At 31.1% G+C, this 23264-nt stretch overlaps 1 protein-coding gene across 1 annotated transcript; it reads right to left on the bottom strand.

Annotated features, from left to right (window-relative positions):
* Nucleotides 1–953: 953 nt before the first annotated feature.
* On the bottom strand, nt 954–21352 carry LOC114327614 (zinc finger protein 226-like). The gene is made up of 2 exons (XM_028276285.2): nt 21021–21352; nt 954–2436 (listed from the first exon to the last, which is right to left on the bottom strand). The coding sequence occupies exons 1-2, from the start codon at nt 21253–21255 to the stop codon at nt 1001–1003; spliced, it is 1671 nt and encodes a 556-aa protein (XP_028132086.1). The 5' UTR covers nt 21256–21352; the 3' UTR covers nt 954–1000.
* Nucleotides 21353–23264: the final 1912 nt, after the last annotated feature.

Here is a 23264-nt window from a genome sequence, read left to right as displayed (position 1 = left end):
CAATATGCAATGCGGTTGACAAGTTGTAAGCTGTATTTCAATTTTTTTCTACTTAGAGCTCTCGCAATTCACATAATTTCAGAATTCAAATTCAAAATTTGACCAGAAAAATCATTTTGCCGAAAAATCAAAGTATACCACTAAATTTAGTTTTTCATCCTCTTTTCAACTGAAAAATCTATTTTACAAAAATTTAATGTACAGGGTGTTGTTTTTGAGTCGGAACATTTTTCCAATATTTTTTAATATTATTTAATATTTTTCCAAATATAAAATAAATATATAGTGTGGTTAAAAAGTTATGAAACAATTAAGAAAATGGCAAAATAGATAAAACACCCAGTATCTTTGTTATTAATGGAGCACGACCCACTAAGTATGGTATTTTTGAGACCGCTTAAGTGTCCTCTTTCTACAGTTAACGTAAGGTACTTTCCCAATGAAACACCCTGTATATCCAACTCATATCTTATAAAGCTGTCTCATATAAAATTTATAGTCTGTCATATAAAAATATATAAATTTCAAGCAGTCTCGGTAATCGAATCAGCGACACCGTCAGATTTTATAGACAAGATCACTTCTTGATATACATTCGGAACAAGAAAAGACGACGGTGCGCATTTGAAAATTGCACTTCTGTTGTTAGAAACATGTGTAGAAAGTGTGATTTTGGGTTGTGTATTGATTGTAATGAGCAGTTTCATACACGATAATTCTCTATACATAGTACGTAAAACATATTTTTTGTTTAAATATATAATTTAATAAAGTTTTAGCATTTTCTCTTATTTTGCTCCCTGCATGTTTTAGACTGACATATATTTTAGAGTAAATAACTTTTTTTTGCTAATTTTTTATTGAAAATAAGCTCAGAAACTCCACTACAGGACTCGTACGAACAATAAATTACCATAAAATCTATGATTTTCCAAAAATATAAAAATTCAGGATTTTAAGGGTTAATACATTTATTCAGTTTGAATAATTTAATTGGCAGCTATTTGTTTACTCCAAGTTTTTCTCCAGTGTGAAACCTCGAATGTACCTTCAAATTATTTTTTCTAGTAAATTGCTTAAAACAAATTTCACACTTATAAGTTTCTCTAGTATGCACTTTCGTATGTATTTTCAATTTATGTTCTTCTGTAAACTGCTTAAAACAAATTTCACACTTGTAAGGTGCTTCTCCAGTGTGTACTTTTAAATGTCTTTTCAAAGAACCCGGATGACTAAATTGCTTAAAACAAATTTCACACTTGTGAGATTTTTCCCGAGTGTGCACATTCGAATGTGTATTCAAATGACATGTTTGAGAAAATTGTTTTAAACAAATTTTACACTTGTAAGTTTCCACAGTACGAATTCTCGTATGCCTTTTCAATTGATATCCTTCTCTAAACTCCTTAAGACAAATTTCACACTTGTAAGTTTCACCAGTATGCATTATAGTATGTCTTTTCAATTGATGTTCTTCTCTAAACCGCTTAAAACAAATTTCACACTTATGCGGTTTTTCCTCAGTGTGCACTTCCAAATGTCTTTTCAAATAAGCTGCATAACTAAATTGCTTAAAACAAATTTCACACTTGTAAGCTGTTTCCACAGTGTGCACTCTCATATGCCTTTTCAATATACGTACATGCTTAAAACAAATTTCACACGTATATGGTTTTTCCAAAGTGTGCACTCTCAAATGTGTATTCAAAGTACCTTTATGAGAAAATTGTTTAAAACAAGTTTCACACTGATAAGGTTTTTCCCCAGTGTGCACTATTACATGTGCTTTCAATTGGTCTAGTTCCCTAAACTTCTTAAAACAAATATCACACTTGTAAGATGGTTCCACAGTGTGCACTCTCATATGTCTTTTCAATTGACGTACTTCACTAAACTGCTTAAAACAAATTTCACACTTTTGAGGTTTTTCCCCAGTGTGCACACTCAAATGTACATTCAAGTAACATTTTTGAGAAAATTGTTTAAAACAAATTTCACACTTGTAAGGTTTTTTCCCAGTGTGCACTCGCATATGTCTTTTCAGATTACCATTAATTTTAAACTGCATAAAACAAATTTTACACTTGTAAGGGTTTTCCCCAGTGTGCACTCTCAAATGGTCTTTCAAACTGCCTGCTTGACTAAATTGCTTAGAACAAATTTCACACTTGTAAGGCTTTTCGCCAGTGTGCACTCTCAAATGTTTCTTCAAATGACTTGCTGAAGGAAACTGCTTAAAACAAATGCCACACTTGTAACATTTTTCTCCAGTGTGTACCGTCAAATGTCTTTTCAAACTAGATGTTTGAGAAACGTTCTTCAAGGAAATTTCACAATTATTGTAAGGTCCCTCATCAGCGTACTGACTCACATAGTATTCTTTATCGGACGAATATTTAAAATATGTTTCCATATTGTTCTCCTCTTGAGTAAAACCTAAAATACAAACGAACTATAAACAATTACTACAAACAAAAAATGAATGAATGAACCATAAACAATTAATTCAAAGTGTTATTTCCGAAGAAACAAACTTTTAGGTCTAACACAGATAGAGCGGCGTACGACAAGTCGATCTCCTCAGCGACGTCGAAAGCGACCCTTGTTTAATGTTACTTATATGGAGTGACACACACCAGGCGCTCTCGAAGTTTTCATTGAATCGACGACTGCTCGACCCATGCTTCAAGCCATGTGTTGCTAGTTGTTTTACGACTAACTGGTAGCAAACCATAGTTTTACGACATCCGGTGGCATATCATGAGTGCGCATATAGTGCTTCAACACAGATCAAAGGGAGAAGAAAAAGTGTGATTTTCAAGTTTGTACACATTCAAAATCTGTGAAGACCGGGACAGACATGCAAACTTTAAATACGCGAATTTAAAGATCGCGGACTTCTCGGCTCGCCGTCGCGCGTCGGTGACACACGGTAAACTTACTCATACAACATTGCCATGTCGTCGAGACAAGATGCTTTGTGTTATTTAGGAATTTTATCATATTACATTTTGAAAATTAATAAAAAAAGACGAAATCGAAAAGTGTGGGTAAAGCACTAACTTACAAAAAGAGAGCGTTTATCACATGTGAATTTAGTAAGCGAGTTACGTGAAGATAAGGAAGATTTTCCTAATTATTTTAGAATGCCTGAGACGGTGTACCAAGAACGTTTGCGCTTAGTTATATCAATTATAGCTAAACAAGATACTTGAATGAGAGAAGCTATTTCATACGTTTCATAAAAATAAAAACTTACATTTTACATTATATTTAACAAAAAATATCGTTTATTAAAAAAATAATAATAATAATTTGTCCTGATAGACCACCGTCGTTCATTTATGATTTTTTTTTTGAACAGCTGTGGGTACGATTCATTTCGGATTGGCCCCCAATTATAACCAATATGAAAGTGGATACTTTATTTTTGGTTTTGGATCAAATAAGAAGGTGACATCGCATCTACCCAAAAAGAATAGAAATGTATTACTGGCTTCATCATTTCATCACACTGATACAGCAGACTGAATAGACGAAACTAGCAACATGCCAGAGATGATTTTATTCTATAATTATACCAAATGTGGATATATGTATTTGTATACAGGTCCAGCGATCTTTAAAGGGATCATAGCCAATACATGTATTTCGGCTCTAGGCGGTTGGTAAACAAAATATTTTCAAATAATTATTATATTATACAAGTCCAATACTTCAGTCGACTGCTGGATTCTGAACTAAGCTACGCAAATGCAAAAGCCCGCCTACATTTACCATTTCAGTCTGTTTTAAATCAGCCGAACGAGTCTAGTGGGCTAAATAAAGATACAGTGATATTTTATTTATTGTGATTTTTGTCTGTAACTGAATCAGTCATTGTAAAAACAATACATGTTACAATGTGTAAACTTTTAAGGAAACGTAAAAATATTTTCATTAATAGTTGGACATTCCGAGATAATACAATATTTTATATAAGTATTATGGGTTATAAATGAATCTTTCTGAAAGGCAAAAAAAGTTTAAATGCTTATGTTTATATTTATATGTAAATTTAATGGCGTTGAAAAGCGTCGTCATTTTACCCAAAATATGGTTTTAGATTGTTTTCGCAATGACCGATTCAATTGGGATTTAACAGAGCAACGAAATATTCGTATGTTAAACTCCTAATAAAAAGTGTTACCACTATGGACCATCGTAAAATTCTACACGTGTTATTATTTTGTTTAGGCCACTATTACAAAATTGGGTTTGCTATTAGAACGCATACCATGCCATTAGTGTCAAACAAAAATAGAAAAATTCAGTAGTTTATGGAATGTTTTTATATAAGTGGATGATAATTATGCATCATGTGTAAGATAAAGCTGTCTTATAAAACTTAGACAACTTAAAAAACAAAATTTTAATACATTATTGTTTCCTATAATGCACAAAATGTTGTGAAAATGAAACATTTTGGATGCTTTGCACACACAATAAATAAACTTTATTGTTAACGATGGCTTAAAGGATGAGGAAATCAGCCACAATTTAACTTAAAAAAATGATTTTATTGACGTTTCGACTTTACCTCAGATGTTGTTATCAAAAGTGATATAAGAAAATCATTAAAAATTTAACCAAAATAAAAATACCATTAGCCACTTTAAAAAGAGTTCTACAAGCAACTGCTAAACTTTTAGATTTTCAAAAACTCCAGGAAACGTGAATCCTCTCAAATTACTGCAAGATGTTTCCACATGTTGTAATTCGACATTTTATATGTTGGAAAGATTTATTCAGCTAGAAAAAATTGTTAAGGCTATTATAAGCATAACAAATATTATGTACGTAAACACTAGTTGAACAATGTATGAGTGGAACTTTTCTTGGCAAAATAAGGTTTCGACTAATTCCTTTTAAGGATCCAACAAATGCGGAAATAGCACAGAAAATAGAATCGCTCTTATTGCAGAAAAACTTGGAATGGAACAAAAAGATAAAGGATTTACGGCTTAAATTTTATTAGAACATAAGAAAACATCTGCAGATCCGGATGATATTATGGGATCGCAGGATCGGCCACGAGGCACTACGACAAGCAGGGCAATAATAGAAATGCAAAGATTTAGGGAATGCGATCGGTTGCCGCGAAATGAACATTCGTTAAAATGGCGGAGAGAAAATAAATATATTTTTCCTTATTATGCACAAGTAGCTCAAGAACGCCATAGTGTCATTGGAACATCAGTGACTTGCGAACGGTTATTTCCAAAGCTAGTCTAATTATTTCTGATTGAAGAACATGAGTTAATTATAAAAAGGTTAAAAGGCTGCTATTCTGAAATTTTAATTTAAAAGTAATGTTACGTTATTTTAGGAAATATTACGCGAATTGACTTTTAATTATTATTAAATAAATAAAAGACTTACTTGAAATTGTTTATTTATAACACTTACAATTAACACTTATTTAACAACAATATCTAATTTATTTTACACTTTCTAACATTTAATTTATTTACAAATACGACTTATCTACTTTAAAAATACATACATTTCAGAAACCCAATCAAACAATAAAATTCACGCCTCGATAAAAGTATTCACTGACTGCCCTGCTGCGGTAATCTCTCTTCTTATATACTTCGGTAGCGCTCGCCTCGAACGCCGTGGTAAGGACTGGCCTTTTCTCGTAACGCCGAGAAGCTTCGGAAATAAATAGGCCGGGTTGTGAGCAGCATTATAAATAATGTCACAGTAACAAATAGTAACTAATAAGTATTTGTAGCAAATACTGGTATTTAAAGTTTACTTTGTATTTCGTTTTTAAGAGGGTAGGCGCAAAATTTCGGGACAATGCTTTTTAAATGCATTTATTTCTTTCGAATTATAAGAAAACTAGTAAGTATTTTTTGAAAAATTTAAACGCAGAATAAAAAATTACATAATTACCGAGTGCTGAAAGTCCCTGAAAACTTCGATAATGTGTATTTTAATAAGTTACAGCGGTAAAAAGAAGAGAAAATTGAGTGTGATTTTTAATTTCAAATATTTCATTCAAATGACACTTTTTTATTCTAATGGACTTTCGGCCCTCGATAATAATGTAATCTTTCATTCCGCGTTTATATTTTTCAAAAATACTTATTATTTTCTTAAAATTCGAAAAAAAAGCATTGTCCCGAAATTTGGCGCCTATGCTCTTGTTAGATTTTCTAGTAACAATTAAGACAATGAAAAAAACATCAAATTATTTATTAATGCAATATTATTTTCATTACAAAAACTACTTTATGAATACAATTGTTTCTCATTCTAACAGACCTAATTTTATAATCATGATCTAGACAAAATAATAACACCTGTTGAATTTTTTTGAACATTTTTAATTAGGAGTTTAAAATACGACTATTTTTTTGCTCTGTTAAATCACAATCACAGATAAAAATTACGATCGGTTACATGATTGCAAATACTTCTAGCCCACCTCTAGGTCAGAATCAGGTATTAGGACCGGTTCCTATTTAAGGGTTCGCATCGCGATCGCGCCAAGGAATAGAACCGAACCGACGTGACTACATGCAGAAGGCGATTGCAGAATTTGCAGATCCTTCTAGCTTTTTGTGCATACGCGGTACGAATAGATTATTTTATTTTTATAAGTTTGTGGATACGTACCTATTTAAAACATATTTTTTCACCTAAAATATTGTCTGAAGCTATTTCTTTGTGGCGTTTATGTAATTTATTATTATTCTAAATACGAAATAAGCCACAATTTAACTTAAAAAAATATTTTATTAAATTTTATTTCGAACGTCGTTGTCAAAATATAAAATATTAATAAATTAAACAAAAATGTTGTTGCTTAGTAAAAAAAATCTTTAATAATTGCCGATATGAATGAGTTAAAATAAATTATATTATTAGAAGAAATTCTTTTACTAAGCAACAACATTTTTGTTTAATTTATTAATACTGTGTATTTTGACAACGACGGCCGAAGTGGAGATCGAAACGTTAACAAAATCATTTTTTAAGTTAAATTGTGGCTTATTTCCCATTTAGAATAATAAATTACACAAACGCCACAAAAAAATATCTTTAGAAAAATATACATAATGCCAATCATCATTATCCATAAATAGATACACATGAAATATTTAGCACTATAAATATTAAAATAAATATTTTAGGTTAAATTATATGTTTTAAATACATATCCAAAAACTTATAAAAATAATAACCCATTCGTACCGCGTATCTGCAATCCTTGTCTGTACATGTAGGTAGTGGGTTCGGTTCGGTTCTATTCCTTGGCGCGGTGCGGACCCTTAAGTCGGATTATCTACTTTCGGCTCATTCGGCTGGGCTCGCTATTTTAGTAAACTCCTAAAAAGAGAGATAGAAGTAGGAGGTTCTAGTTCAAAGATATTTTCTACATGCCAATGTTAATGTTGCTATGATTTCTGGTTTTAATGTCTGGAACTTTTATATTGGTCCACTATCTCAAATGCAGTTCAAACACTGTGTCTTAAAAAGCTATTTTCCATATTTCTTTAATTTATACTGTATATGTGGATATATATAAAATACACTTATTTCCCATCTAAATAGTTAATCACCAAATGTGGAGTAGATATTGTACCTAAAATCGCGTCACCTTACAATGTGTCTAGAAATATTAAACAATGGCCACTTGGAATCTTTTTATGGGGTCCTAAATATTCCTAAATATCGCCAGTATAAACGCTTACCAAACATAGATAATAGGTTTGTTCTAGCAAAGAGTCAAACTAGTCAGAAACCGTCAGCAAACAGTTGGTCAGTGAGAAAACATAATACAGTCACCAGTGCTATCCCATCGACTCACGCTGGTCCACTATTCGCTGATGGTTTAAAACCGTTTGAAACTGATGCTAGAACAAACCTATTATGTAACACTAATAGGGAATATACTAAATAACGAAGACAATTTATCAAAAAATTAGGAATAGACCTAGTAAAAAGTTATTTGCAAATTAGGGCGGCATCCTCAGAATTACTTTCTCATATTCGATAAGCTGTTATGACATACTCTGGAATGCCTACACAAAACCGACCTAATCCACCCCAGCTAAAAAAGCATTGCAAATAGTGTAAGAAAAGGAAAACAAGATATTTTGCACACTTTGCAAATGTTGGTTATGCATGGATCTTATCATAAGACTGATGTGAGAAGGGTATTCAGCAAAAAACTGTCCTCATGATTAAATTTTCTATTTTCTGTGTACCTAATTTTGCTGAAATCTTTGTTTTTTAGTAGAGTTTAATTATTGTTTTGATCTAGTTTTGTTAAATAGAAGAATAATTTGATTTGTTGTAAGTGTGGTAAGCTGTCAAAATTAAGATGTGAAATATATCACTTGTTTTTGATCTATTTTAATTTAATACAAGGTAGGCATAAACAAACAAAATATTTTCATCAGGAGGAAGACAACACACTATAAATAATTAGGTTTACTCAAAAACAAGTAATAAAATATAATTTAGTACATATAGCTTAAAATAGTTTTTTACGGTTTTCTCAAAACTTATAAAATGTACCTAACTTGTCTCCTGTCAACAATAAACAATTCAGTTATTTATAGGCAATTTGCTTAATTAGTGAAAATATAGGTGTAACTTAAACGCAATAAAATGACGGCTCGCGGCTCGAAGCAGTGACACACGTTCAGGCTACGAGTAAGATTTCAAACCAGTTGGCTCAACTGCGTAATTAAAGTACACATTCTTACGGTGACACACGTGCGAAAAAGGTCGTCGAGCCATAACTTCTCTTGCTTACTCGCGTGTCTTTACCCCCTATAGGTACAATATATCTGTCAACTGTCAAATATAAGTCAAATTATTAATGTAAACATTGTTAAATCAAAATAACAATTTACTGTTTTTACCATTCTGCAAAATACAGGGTGTTTTATTAAAAAACGTTAAAATGTATAGATACTTACGTAATAGAAAATAGATATTGTACAGGGCGTCAATAATTTATATTTAATGAATGAAATACCATGACGTCACTTTAACTTTTCCTCCAAAGCACAACTTTGCTCCCTACAATCAGGTCCCGAAAAGTATACTTTCGGTAGAGGTAGGTGGAAAAAGATATATTTTTACTTAAATAAAAAATACAAAAATTTTTGTCAAAAATATAAACGTACGTATGGTAGTATGTTACATAAACAGAAAAAAAAATGATAGGCGTATCCAAGTAACAACTAAATTAACTAAAAATATTGAAAACATTAACATAAACATATAGGTGTTTCTATTTTTCCAAAATAATTTAAAATTCTGAACATTTAAAAAACAAAATCATTTAGAAAATTAATGAAGATGAAGGTTCAACATCGGAAGTGTTTGAATCAAAACCAGTAAAGTACCCAAGACTTAATTCTGCCTCTTCAGTTTCCCTTCTTTCAGTTTCTTGTTGAGGCCAAATCCATTCCAAATTTCCAGATTGTCATGTTTTTGGTATGAAGAACTGTTTAAATATTTAAACATGAATACAAGTTTAGCAGCCTTTTCTGTTTCTAAATTATTTCGTAATTTGGAATGCATAAGTCCAAAGCTTGAAAAGCACCTTTCAATGCCTGTCGTTGAGGCTACTGCTGTAAATAATTGGTTAATTCGTTCGAGAAATATGTTTTTATTAGGCCAATCAGATTCAGCGATTGGAACAGACTTCCACCATAATAATGGAAATGTTTTTTTGAAATTTGGACTATACATGAAAGACGGAAAATGTTTAGACTTCGAAGTTAGGGCCATTACAAACGGAACAAAATCTGTGTTGAATTTAAATATTCATAAGCCTGTTCTTTTTGTTCAGCAGTAAGTCTTTCTCCTAAAAAGCGATGGTCCAGTAAGTTTGCCAAAAAATGAGGCGAACCTAGAGCCATATTCCTCCTTTTGTAATAAACGTTCTTAATTTGAATTGGTTGATCACTCAGATCTTTTTCCAGTTGAATCCAAATTTCTACGGCGACAGCAATTGTCGTTGAGTCTCGTTGCATTCTTAGTCCAGGGCGCATCTGTTTTGAGATGGACTTTGAGAGGCGACTCAAATTTTTTTGCAGAAATTGCTTGAAAATAACTCAAATAATAATATTTGAGTTATCCTCCCACTCAAAATGGTCCGGAACATTGTTTAAATAATCAAAATGTCAAAATATGAAGGAAAAATTCAATTTTTTTATTGGTGTTTTGATTATAACTTTAAAACTATTCATTTCTGAGAAAAGTTGTACTGACATAAAAGTTGCGTAATTAAATTTTCTACAATATAGAATTGGTTAAACATTTAAAAAATAGTCACCCTTGTTGCAAAATAGCAATAATTGCGAAAAGTACCATACAAAAACAAGTATTGGCATTTTACGTTTTTCAACCATTTATGCTACACTTAGGACATTCATATTTTACCCAGAAAAACTTTATGATATAGTAAAGCAACACTGTAAATTTCATTAAGATCGGTTTAATAGATTTTGCAATCCAGCTTTCGCAAAAAAAATTATTTTTTTTTAAATGTTGCAGGACTGAAAATAAAGCAGATAGCAAGTTAATTTTTTTTTGCTTACAGAAGTGTACTGTACCTTTCATTTGCAATTTGCAAAATTAAAATCGATTAATTACCACGGCGTCAGGAAATTTTTTAAATACACATTAATTTTTGGTGCTACGCACAGGACAGCGGTATAACAAATAATGCAATAAACAAATTTATTTAGTTCTATCGAAATGTAATAAAAATTAAAATGCATCAATCATTATCAAAGACCTTTAGAATGCCCAATCAGAGCAAACTATCCGCTATCCTGCGCGTAGCACCAACAATTAATGTTTATTTAAAAAAATTCCTGACGCCGTGGTAGTTTATCGATTTTAATTTTGCAAATTGCAAATGAAAGATACAGTTGTACTTCTATACGTAAAAAAAAATTCAACTTGCTATCTGCTTTATTTTCAGTCCTGTAACATTTTGAAAAAATGAATTTTTTTTTGCGAAAGCTGGATTGCAAAATTTATTTTGCAAAATCTATTAAACCAATCTTAATGAAATTTACAGTATTGTTGTACTGTATCATAAAGTCTTTCTGGGTGAAATATGAAGGTCCTAAGTGTAGCATAAATGGTTGAAAAACGTAAAATGCGAATACTTGTTTTTGCATGTTTTCTTTTGCAATTATTGCTATTTTGCAACAAGGGTGACTATTTTTACTTTTAACGTTAACACTTTTAAAGTTATAGTCAAAAACCGAAGAGAAAAATCGAGTTTTTCCTTGATTTTTTGACATTTTGATTATTTAAACAATGTTCCGGACCTTTTTCAGAGGGAGGATAACTCAAATATTATTATTTGAGTTATTTTCAAGCAATTTCTGCAAAACAATTTGAGTCACCTCTCAACATCCAAATGTACTAATATTTTTACAGATGCGCCCTGGTCTATCTATCAACTGCCACTGAAACAGGATGCAATCTTTCTAGAAAGTCCTTAGCATTTGCCACAATGCCTTCTTATGTAAAAATTAGTACGAAATAAAATACTGATATATATCACGATATTTATAATATAAATATCATAATATATATCACGATATATATCGTGATATATATCAATGGATATATATCTTCGCGCTCTGAGTGGAACACTTTCGAATGTAGATGAGTGTAGGCTACACTGGCTAGTTTCAAACAAAAATTATGGGTGTACCACTAAACAAACGAACGTTCTAGTGTAGTTAACCTTTGAGTTACTTGGTTAGGTTAAAAACAACAAAATAAAAAATTTAATCAAAATTTGTAGGTAATTTAGTTTTTAAAATTACTAAAAACTTTTTGAAGTTAAACTAAAAAGAAAAAGATATTTTGTTGGAAACAAGCACACCTGACAGCTAAACAATTGTTAAATTCGGTTGGATGATCCGTTGTGTGATGATACTGCGAAAGATGAGTGTAGTTAGCCACCCTCACAGAAGTAGGTGTAGATTTAACTAGACTAGTGTTACACTTTTTTTCAGGGCACGAGGATATATATCCACTGATATATATCACGATATATATCGTGATATATATCATGATATTTATATTATATATATATCGTGATATATATCAGTATTTTATTTCGTACTAATTTTTACATAAGAAGGTTAAGAAGCGGCAGCGTCGCAACTGCGTTGACTTGCCTTCTAACAGGAATTCAAATCAATCAAGATCAACCAATCCAAATTAAGAACTTTTATTACAAAAGGAGGAATATGGCTCTAGGTTCGTCTAATTTTTTGGCAAACTTACTGGACCATCGCTTTTTGGGAGAAAGACTTACTGCCGAACAAAAACAACAGGCTTGTGAATATTTAAATTCAATCAACACAGATTTTGTTCCGTTTGTCTTAACTTCGAAGTCTAAACCTTTTCCGTCTTTCATGTATGGTCCAAATTTCAAAAAATCATCTCCATTATTATGGTGGAAGTCTGTTCCAATCGCTGAATCTGCTTGGCCTGAAAAAAACATATTTCTCGAACGAATTAACCAATTACTTACAGCAGTAGCCTCAACGGCAAGCATTGAAAGGTGCTTTTCAATCTTTGGACTTGTGCATTCCAAATTACGAAATAATTTAGTAACCAAAAAGGCTGCTAAACTTGCATTCATGTTTAAATATTTAAATAGTTCTTCATACCAAAAACATGACAATTTGGAATGGATTTGTTTTGATTAAGACACTTTCGATGTTGAACCATCATCTTAACTAATTTTCTAAATTTTGATTTTGTTGTTTAAATGTTCAGAATTTTAAGTTATTTGGGAAAAATAGAAATACCTATATGTTTAAGTTAATGTTTTCAATATTTTTAGTTAATTTAGTTGTTACTTGGATACTTGTATCATTTTGTTTTCTGTTTATGTAACATACTACCATACATACGTTTATATTTTTGTATTTTTTATTTAAGTTAAAATCTATCTTTTATACTGTTATATTTTTTTATTTTTTATTTAAAGCAGAAATATATCTTTTATATTGTTACATTCTACATTTAGAGTCTTATTTTGGTCAATTTAGTTTCTCTATTGAAACGTTTTCCAAAATATCATAAATATCATATAAATATCACATTTTGGATATATGTCGGATATATATCATATATATCCGATATTTTGATATTTATATAAATATCATGGATATTTTGTGCCCTGCTTTTTTTTTGCTACAGTTTTCAAAGGAACGACTTAGTGTAGCACTACACCTAACAAAGAAAGCACTTCTACACTTTTTCACAACTAGTGTTACACCGAAAAACAAAGAAACAGACCTATAGTTTAGAAATGGCTTCAACTGCATCATTAATGCCATCACAAATAATAAAAGTAGTGGATTTATCTCACTGATAAACTGGTAGGCTTGTTTTTTGCACATTGTTTAAACATCTTCCAAGAAACCTATGGTCTAACACAGCGATACTCAACCTTTTTCTTTCCTGGGCCACATAGTAGCTATTGCCACAGCTTGCAGACCGCAATCAAGATAAAGTAGTATACAGGGTGTTTCATTGGGAAACGGAAATACTTGAATGGTGAATAGAGGTAAATGAGGCGGTTCTAGACATACTAAATTTATTGCTCCACCGACTTTATAACCGAGTTACAGGGTGTTTTATCAATTTTGGCCATTTCTTTCTGGATCCATAACTTTAGAACCACCTTGTATATTTTTTTGATATTTGGTACACAATATGTCACATTTAGAACCTAAACCACCCAACTACTAATGACAAGAAAAATCCAGGTCCGGATTAAACAAAATTATAAATCCAGTGACCCTGAAACAACATCCTGTATATTGAAATTTTCAAAACCCGTTTGCATTTTTGAAAAGAGCAATAATAGAGCTTCCATTTTTTGCGCAGACAATTCAATGACTTTAATTTTGAAATTATGTCGAAATTTTTAAGAAGTCGTACTTTCAAAACAAAAATTTCGATATAATTATTTCAAAATTATTGTCATTAAATTGTCTGCGCAAAAAATTGAAGCGAGCAATTAAATTTAGTTTTTATGCTCTTTTTAAATTGGCAGAAGAATTTTGAAAATTTTAATATACAGGGTGTTGTTTCAAGGTCACAATTATTTTATTTTTTTTTGTTAATCCGGACCTGAATTTTTTTTGTGATTATTAAATTGGTCCTTGCAATGTAGTAAATAAGTATTGAATATTTTTAAAATGAGTATTTGCTCATTAATTTTAATAATTTATTATTAAAAGTTAATAATACCTTGCTTTTTAATCAGTTCTAATCTTAATGAGTTCTTAACAATTTCAATATAATTTAAAATTAAAGTCAAAATTGTCTGCCTCACTCCCAAACACGCCTCAAATACACATCGGACACTATCAAATAATTAGAGAAAACATGTGAAATTTGACAAATAATTTGATCACAGGGTCCTTTAGTTAGCCTTCGGGCCGCATAAAAAATGCTAGAGGGCCACATGCGGACCGCGGGCTGCAGGTTGAGTATCACTGGTCTAACATGTTTGCTGCAAAATGAGCACCATCCAAGGACATTCTAAATAAAGCATGATCTTTTAAAGCAGATTCCAATATTTCCTTCCAATTTCTATTAATAACGTGCTGCTGTCAATAAAACATCATATTCTAAGCTTATTTTAAGAGTAATTTTTTTTGAAAGTACCAGATTTAAATATGGATGATATTGACGCCTCAGAAGCTAATCCGTGTAAGTTAATAAATGTTTAAGATGAGCGGTTATTGTGAAAGTAGTTGCAGAAAAATAAGGAGTCATTAAAAATAGATAAACCGTCTTTATTTATTATAATATAAGTATTATATTCATAAATACAAACAAGGAAATTATAATATTATTAATAACGTGTGATCCAAAATTATTGTCTCTAGGTGGCTCTGAACGACAGAGATATACAGTGCATGTCTATTATTAATTCAGATATACTTTTCAGTTTACATCAACTTTGACAGATACTTGTCAGTGTACGTACGTCAACTTAAAAAACACTATAATTGAACATAAAAAGTAGCAGAGGAAGCAAAATTTTAACTTTATACGAATTAAGAGGTCTTGAGATTGGGTATCTTTTCAATGTGTTTTCAATCTTTATTCTTTGTTTGGAAAAGTGATATACTGAATATAGCTGCATTTGGCCGTGACTTCACACTCCGGTGGTCTTTCAGATTAAAACAAGACATACGCAATTTTTTGCACGAATAGCTATGATCCCAATAATTGTGGTTCGCTCGTTATTATAATAATATAGGGTCAATCGGGGCTAATATGAAACAAAAATGTAAACTTTGCAATATAACTTATGATCTATTTGCCCCAAGACACAAACAAAAAGTCATTAGTATGTATCTTTGTGTGAAAAATGTATCTGAAATATGAACAAATTTGTGTATAGGCCTAAGCCTTTGCTAACTTCAGTCATTGTTCATACACATTGACACTTCCAGGGAATACATATGTAATTTTTCTGGACTTAAAAGTGGTTACTGGATAAGGTAGAACCGCAACTATTTCCATGAAATCTATATTGAAGATGTCACCTTCCTTATATACAAATTCCGTCATACAGCTGACTAAAAACTTCCAGCTGAAAAAATGCCTACCTTTGACACAGAGTAAAAAAGGAAGAAGCTGCATGAATAAAATAAAAAGACATAACTATTTTGTTTTTAAACGTGGTAGGCGGATACAAATTTTATAATGTAGAATATTTTTGCTTAGAGTGTGTTTTGAAATAATACTGGAGAGTGTTTCACATTAGCCCCAAACACCGTTTCATATTAGCCCCTCGACTTTGGTGGATAATATTTTAGGTTTGGTCAGAGTTAGGACAAACATTTATAGCTAAAAATGCTCATTGACTCTAATAGAATGCATTGTAATTAAATGATTGTGTTTTTAAATGACGTCTCTTAAGCTGGCAGAGCAAGGTCAGCAGAATCGAAAAATTTTTTGTGCAAAATTTAAGGCTAATTAAAGGCTAATTAAATGCCCTAATTAAAAATTTAGGGCTCAATTAGTTTGCCGTAAAATGAATGTTCTGCTAGCTTAAGTTTAAGTCAGCAGAACAATGCGAAAAACAGTGCTAAAACTATTTAATTCGCAATTCTATTGAGCCCTGAATTAAAGGCTATTTAAAGGCTCTAAGAAAAACCAAAAATGAAATTGATTGAATAAACGATTTTCCGAAAAATTAACCATATCTATAATCAGAAGTTCGAACCAGCAGAGCAATGCAGAAAAAGTAATAAAAACTATTTTAATCGAATTTAATCCAACGTCATATTTAAAGGCTATTTAAAGGCTCTAAGAAAAACCGAAAATGAAATTGATTGGAAAAACGATTTTCCGAAAAATTTCCCATTTCTATAATCAGAAGCTCGAACGAGCAGAGCAATACAGAAAAAGTTATAAAAACTATTTAAATCGAAATTTATCCAACGTCATATTTAAAGGCTTTTTAAAGGCTCTAAGAAAAACCGAAAATAAAATTGATTGGAAAAACGATTTTCCGAAAAATTTACCATATCTATAATCAGAAGCTCGAACGAGCAGAGCAATGCAGAAAAGGAAATAAAAACTATTTTAAACGAAATTTATCCAACGTCATATTTAAAGGCTCTAAGATAAACCGAAAATGAAATTGATTGGAAAAACGATTTTCCGAAAACTTAACCATTTCTATAATCAGAAGCTCGAACGAGCAGAGCAATGCAGAAAAAGAAATAAAAACTATTTCAATCGAAATTTATCCAACGTCATATTTAAAGGCTCTTTAAAGGCTCTAAGAAAAACCAAAAATGAAATTGATTGGAAAAACGATTTTCTGAAAAATTTACCATATCTATGATCAGAAGTTCGAACCAGCAGAGCAATGCAGAAAAAGTAATAAAAACTATTTGAATCGAATTCAATCCAACGTCATATTTAAAGGCTATTTAAAGGCTCTAAGAATAACCGAAAATGAAATTGATTGGAAAAACGATTTTCCGAAAAATTTACCATTTCTATAATCAGAAGCTCGAACGAGCAGAGCAATACAGAAAAAGTTATAAAAACTATTTAAATCGAAATTTATTCAACGTCATATTTAAAGGCTATTTAAAGGCTCTAAGAAAAACCTACAATGAAATTGATTGGAAAAACGATTTTCCGAAAACTTAACCATTTCTCTAATCAGAAGCTCGAACGAGCAGAGCAATGCAAAAAAAGTAATAAAAACTATTTTAAACGAAATTTATCCAACGTCATATTTGAAGGCTCTTTAAAGGCTCTAAGGAAAACCGAAAATGAAATTGATTGGAAAAACGATTATCCGAAAAATTTAACATTTCTATTATCAGAAGCTCGAACGAGCAGAGCAGTACAGAAAAAGTTATAAAAACTATTTTAAACGAAATTTATCCAACGTGATATTTAAAGGCTCTAAGGAAAACCGAAAATGAAATTGATTGGAAAAACGATTATCCGAAAAATTTAACATTTCTATTATCAGAAGCTCGAACGAGCAGAGCAATACAGAAAAAGTTATAAAAACTATTTTAAACGAAATTTATCCAACGTGATATTTAAAGGCTCTTTAAAGGCTCTAAGAAAAACCAAAAATGAAATTGATTGGAAGAACGATTTTCCGAAAAATTTACCATATCTATAATCAGAAGTTTGAACCAGCAAAGCAATGCAGAAAAAGTAATAAAAACTATTTTAATCGAATTTAATCCAACGTCATATTTAAAGACTATTTAAAGGCTCTAAGAAAAACCGAAAATGAAATTGATTGGAAAAACGATTGTCCGAAAACTTAACCATTTCTATAATCCGAAGCTCGAACGAGCAGAGCAATGCAGAAAAAGTAATAAAAACTATTTTAAACGAAATTAATCCAACGTCATATTTAAAGGCTCTAAGGAAAACCGAAAATGAAATTGATTGGAAAAACGATTTTCCGAAAAATTTACCATTTCTATAATCAGAAGCTCGAACGAGCAGAGCAATACAGAAAAAGTTATAAAAACTATTTAAATCGAAATTTATTTAACGTCATATTTAAAGGTTATTCCAAGGCTCTAAGAAAAACCTATAATGAAATTGATTGGAAAAACGATTTTCCGAAAACTTAACCATTTCTATAATCAGAAGCTCGAACGAGCAGAGCAATGCAGAAAAAGTAATAAAAACTATTTTAAACGAAATTTATCCAACATTTTTTATCCAAAAATTTTTCACTTTTTCTTCTTTTTCCAGTTTCCGTTTCCGATATTGGAAACCAGAAAGTTTTTTTCTTCCATCAGCCATCTGCAATAATTTAAAAAAATAAATAAAAATACTACAACCCTCTAGCCAGACGTGAGTTTCATTAATGTACAAAAAGAATTGTTTTACAGTCCTCGTTTAATAGGTAGTAACTTTAATAACATTAAATTCGATTAAAATAGTTTTGATTACTTTTTCTGCATTGCTCTGCTGGTTCGAACTTCTGATTATAGATATGGTTAATTTTTCGGAAAATCGTTTTTTCAATCAATTTCATTTTTGGTTTTTCTTAAAGCCTTTAAATAGCCTTCAAATATGACGTTGGATAAATTTCGATTAAAATAGTTTTTATAACTTTTTCTGCATTGCTCTGCTCGTTCGAGCTTCTGATTATAGAAATGGTTAAGTTTTCGGAAAATCGTTTTTCCAATCAATTTCATTTTCGGTTTTCCTTAGAGCCTTTAAAGAGCCTTCAAATATGACGTTGGATAAATTTCGTTTAAAATAGTTTTTATTACTTTTTTTGCATTGCTCTGCTGGTTCGAGCTTCTGATTAGAGAAATGGTTAAGTTTTCGGAAAATCGTTTTTCCAATCAATTTCATTATAGGTTTTTTTTAGAGCCTTTAAATAGCCTTTAAATATGACGTTGAATAAATTTCGATTTAAATAGTTTTTATAACTTTTTCTGTATTGCTCTGCTCGTTCGAGGTTCTGATTATAGAAATGGTAAATTTTTCGGAAAATCGTTTTTCCAATCAATTTCATTTTCGGTTATTCTTAGAGCCTTTAAATAGCCTTTAAATATGACGTTGGATTGAATTCGATTCAAATAGTTTTTATTACTTTTTCTGCATTGCTCTGCTGGTTCGAACTTCTGATCATAGATATGGTAAATTTTTCGGAAAATCGTTTTTCCAATCAATTTCATTTTTGGTTTTTCTTAGAGCCTTTAAAGAGCCTTTAAATATGACGTTGGATAAATTTCGATTGAAATAGTCTTTATTTCTTTTTCTGCATTGCTCTGCTCGTTCGAGCTTCTGATTATAGAAATGGTTAAGTTTTCGGAAAATCGTTTTTCCAATCAATTTCATTTTCGGTTTATCTTAGAGCCTTTAAAGAGCCTTTAAATATGACGTTGGATAAATTTCGTTTAAAATAGTTTTTATTTCCTTTTCTGCATTGCTCTGCTCGTTCGAGCTTCTGATTATAGATATGGTAAATTTTTCGGAAAATCGTTTTTCCAATCAATTTTATTTTCGGTTTTTCTTAGAGCCTTTAAAAAGCCTTTAAATATGACGTTGGATAAATTTCGATTTAAATAGTTTTTATAACTTTTTCTGTATTGCTCTGCTCGTTCGAGCTTCTGATTATAGAAATGGGAAATTTTTCGGAAAATCGTTTTTCCAATCAATTTCATTTTCGGTTTTTCTTAGAGCCTTTAAATAGCCTTTAAATATGACGTTGGATTAAATTCGATTAAAATAGTTTTTATTACTTTTTCTGCATTGCTCTGCTGGTTCGAACTTCTGATTATAGATATGGTTAATTTTTCGGAAAATCGTTTATTCAATCAATTTCATTTTTGGTTTTTCTTAGAGCCTTTAAATAGCCTTTAATTCAGGGCTCAATAGAATTGCGAATTAAATAGTTTTAGCACTGTTTTTCGCATTGTTCTGCTGACTTAAACTTAAGCTAGCAGAACATTCATTTTACGGCAAACTAATTGAGCCCTAAATTTTTAATTAGGGCATTTAATTAGCCTTTAATTAGCCTTAAATTTTGCACAAAAAATTTTTCGATTCTGCTGACCTTGCTCTGCCAGCTTAAGAGACGTTTTTAAATGTATTTTTTAATGCCTGAGAAAAAGTTTTGGCATTCCGATTAAAAGTTTTTTTCCTTAAAATTGCAAGTCTATGATTTTTATATTTTTCTATACACAGTTAGGTGGATTTTGACTATGTTTGATATGGGGTTTAATTAATTAATGTACTAGCTACAAAATGACATATACTCCACATCTTCATCTACTAAAACTTTAAAGTTATTTACATGTTTCAGATTAGCCCCAATGTTTTGTGTGTTTCACATTAGCCCCGATTGACCCTACATCTCATACATCATGTTTAGAGAAAATTTGACTACATTGTTTGACTTCTGAAGTATCCATATATATCAGCATATAAATATCATGATATTTATTGTGACCTATCGTGATAATATCCCTGCTACCATTTGCAACAATGGTATATGGAGAATAAGGTTCAACCACGAGTTATACCAATATTACACAGAACCCTCTATAGCAAATTGTGCAAAAATACAAAGATTGTGCTGGGCAGATCACCTTATAAGAATGGATAATGACAGAATATCTGGTAGAATGGTTAGCGGAACTATGGTGGGACTTACTCCAGTAGGAACACCAAGGAAGAGGTGGATAAACTAAATGAGAACCAATGCTAAAGACATATTGAGGATGGACAACCTGAGGAGAGCTGTATATTTGGAGGCGGATGCTGGGGGAGGCCAGGGTCCAACTTGGGCTGTAGCGCCTTAGGAAAGAGAGATATATATCTTTCAAACCCTGACGTATGAGTACGATGTACGTAGGTACATATTGATATTACTTGAAAATAATATGAACTGAAAAATGAATGTAACTATATATTATATTACTTACCTTCTTCAGTCTTTTGTTTTGCTTTAAAACAGGTCAGTTTATTTCCATCTTCGTCTAATTCAGTCTTTACGGGAAATTCCTTTAAGGCTAAACAATTCAAAATATTATCATCTGTAGTTTCTGTATCAGATTCCTTCTTAATTTCACATTTAAAACCATCCAGAGGAGGATTATCTAAGTCGTTATACTCTATTTCTACTTTACACGTCTTACTATATTCTTGTATTTCTTCCATTTCTTAATAAAGATTAAACCTGATTTTCACGTATTTTAATAATAATTTAATATATAATTTTATTTTACCTTTAATGCAACCTAACCTAACATAAATCCAACCAAGCTGTCAATGCAAAAAAATAGTCACACGCTCACACGATTCCACAGCCACCTAAAGCTAATAAGCCGTGAAATGCGAAAATTGGCAACGTTGGAGGTAGTCCGATATTACAGTAGACTATTTTTTACTGTGTTAACGTGGAGAGATCGTGCTAATCTGGTTGTTTTTTTCTATTATTTATTCGAATTATTGGATTAAAAAATAAAAAGGTATGTACGTCTTACGTAGATTGTAATAATTGTGTGATTACTAATATGGACAAATAATAGGTATTACGAACTGTTAAGGCCGCGTCTCACCATCAAATAATTTGATCAAACAGTTTGCGCAAACTTGACGTACATGAGGAAGTACGTCAAAGTGACGTCACAATTGCAGTTTTTTTGAAATTCTAAAAATCTGTGCTCTCACTATCAGTCTAGCTTGATCAAATTTTTTGTATTGAGTTGTCTAACTTGTTTGTACTTTATTTAAAATTAAAATTTTTCAATATTATCCACAATGAACACTCAGGATGTGACGTCACTAACTGTCACTTTCAGTTTGCTCAAATTAGTTTGATCAAATTATTTGATGGTGGGACGCGGTCTTAAAGTCACATATAGGACTTTTCAACGCTTCTTAGTTGTTTCGAGCTTCTGTCATATGTCGTATATTAATATTATGCACGGAGTAGGTATACGACATATGACAAAAGCTCGAAACAAATGAGAAGCGTTGAAAAGTCTTATTGCTTCAGTAACTACAACTACAGTCCCCAATTCGATGCTAATACGTGTTAATTAATTCATTGGTACAGGGAGCAGTAAAATATTTTATTTTAAGACATTTTTTTAATTACAGATGCCGAGACACTGCAGTGTACCAAACTGAAAGTCAAATTATGGAACTACTTTTAAAGTACGAAAAGGCCTAATAGTCCGTTCTTTAAAGGTAAAATATTGCAAAACCTCTAAATTTTAAAGAACCGCTTGGATTGACATGAAATTTGGCATACACATAGCTAACAAGTCAAAGAAAAAAAGTGATATTGTGCCGATATGTGCTTTTGCCCTGGGGGTGGTTATATGGGGTGGGGGGAAAATATTCGTCCAAAGAAAGTCAGGAAATGGATAAACTGGCTAATTCTAAGTAACTTTTGTTCTATAGAGTTTTTTCACTAAGTCAATACTTTCCGAGTTATTTGGCAGTGAATATGTTCATTTTTTCAACAAAATAACCACGCTTTTAGACGGTTTTTCGCAAATAACTCAAATAGTAAGTATATTGTCGAAAATACATTCTTAGTAAAAATATAGCCTGTAAAAAATTTAAAAAAAATGGTGTATATATCACGTCTCTACACCTAGTAGAAGCAGAGTTATAGCTAATGAAAAATAGGTTCATATTCGTCAAATTCCAAATGGAATATTTTAACGTGAAATAACCAAAAATGAAGCACATTTCGGGGAAAACTCATTACAACTTATTTAAAGTGTTTGAAATAATCTTCATTTTTGTTTTATAAAAAAAATTCCTAGCATTAAAATTAAACAAGTTACGCTCAAAATACAGTTAGTCCCTTTTGGTTTTGGTAAAAAAATCGAGAAAATCACCCCCTAATTAGTATCTTAAATGAACTTAATCGTTACGACTTCACAAGTTTCTTGACTCATGTATATATTGTTTATATGATCTGAAAGTTTCATCCATTCAAAGTCCTTATTATTGAAAGGGCTGTAGTTAAAAGGGGTTGAACGAGTCACTGACCACGAGTGTATGCAAATTTAGAAACACCAAATCTTAATCAATTTTTGTCTAACAGAGAAACAAAAAATACATAATATTCAGAAAAGCAAATCTGACTTTTTTTGTTTTTCGAGATTTTTGGTATCTCTAACAATTTTTAAGTTATTTTGAAAAAAAGC

This window comes from Diabrotica virgifera, chromosome 1 (genome assembly GCF_917563875.1).
Source record: "Diabrotica virgifera virgifera chromosome 1, PGI_DIABVI_V3a".
NCBI lineage: Eukaryota > Metazoa > Arthropoda > Insecta > Coleoptera > Chrysomelidae > Diabrotica > Diabrotica virgifera.
This window is presented reverse-complemented; position numbering and strand designations above follow the sequence as displayed.

Bases quoted from the DNA above. Each gene is read 5' to 3' on its own strand.
- LOC114327614 (XM_028276285.2), bottom strand. From the start codon at position 21,255: ATGGAAGAAATACAAGAATATAGTAAGACGTGTAAAGTAGAAATAGAG. The intron at 2,437-21,020 runs GTAAGTAATATA...TTTGTATTTTAG, and splicing joins AAAACAAAAGACTGAAGAAG to GTTTTACTCAAGAGGAGAAC.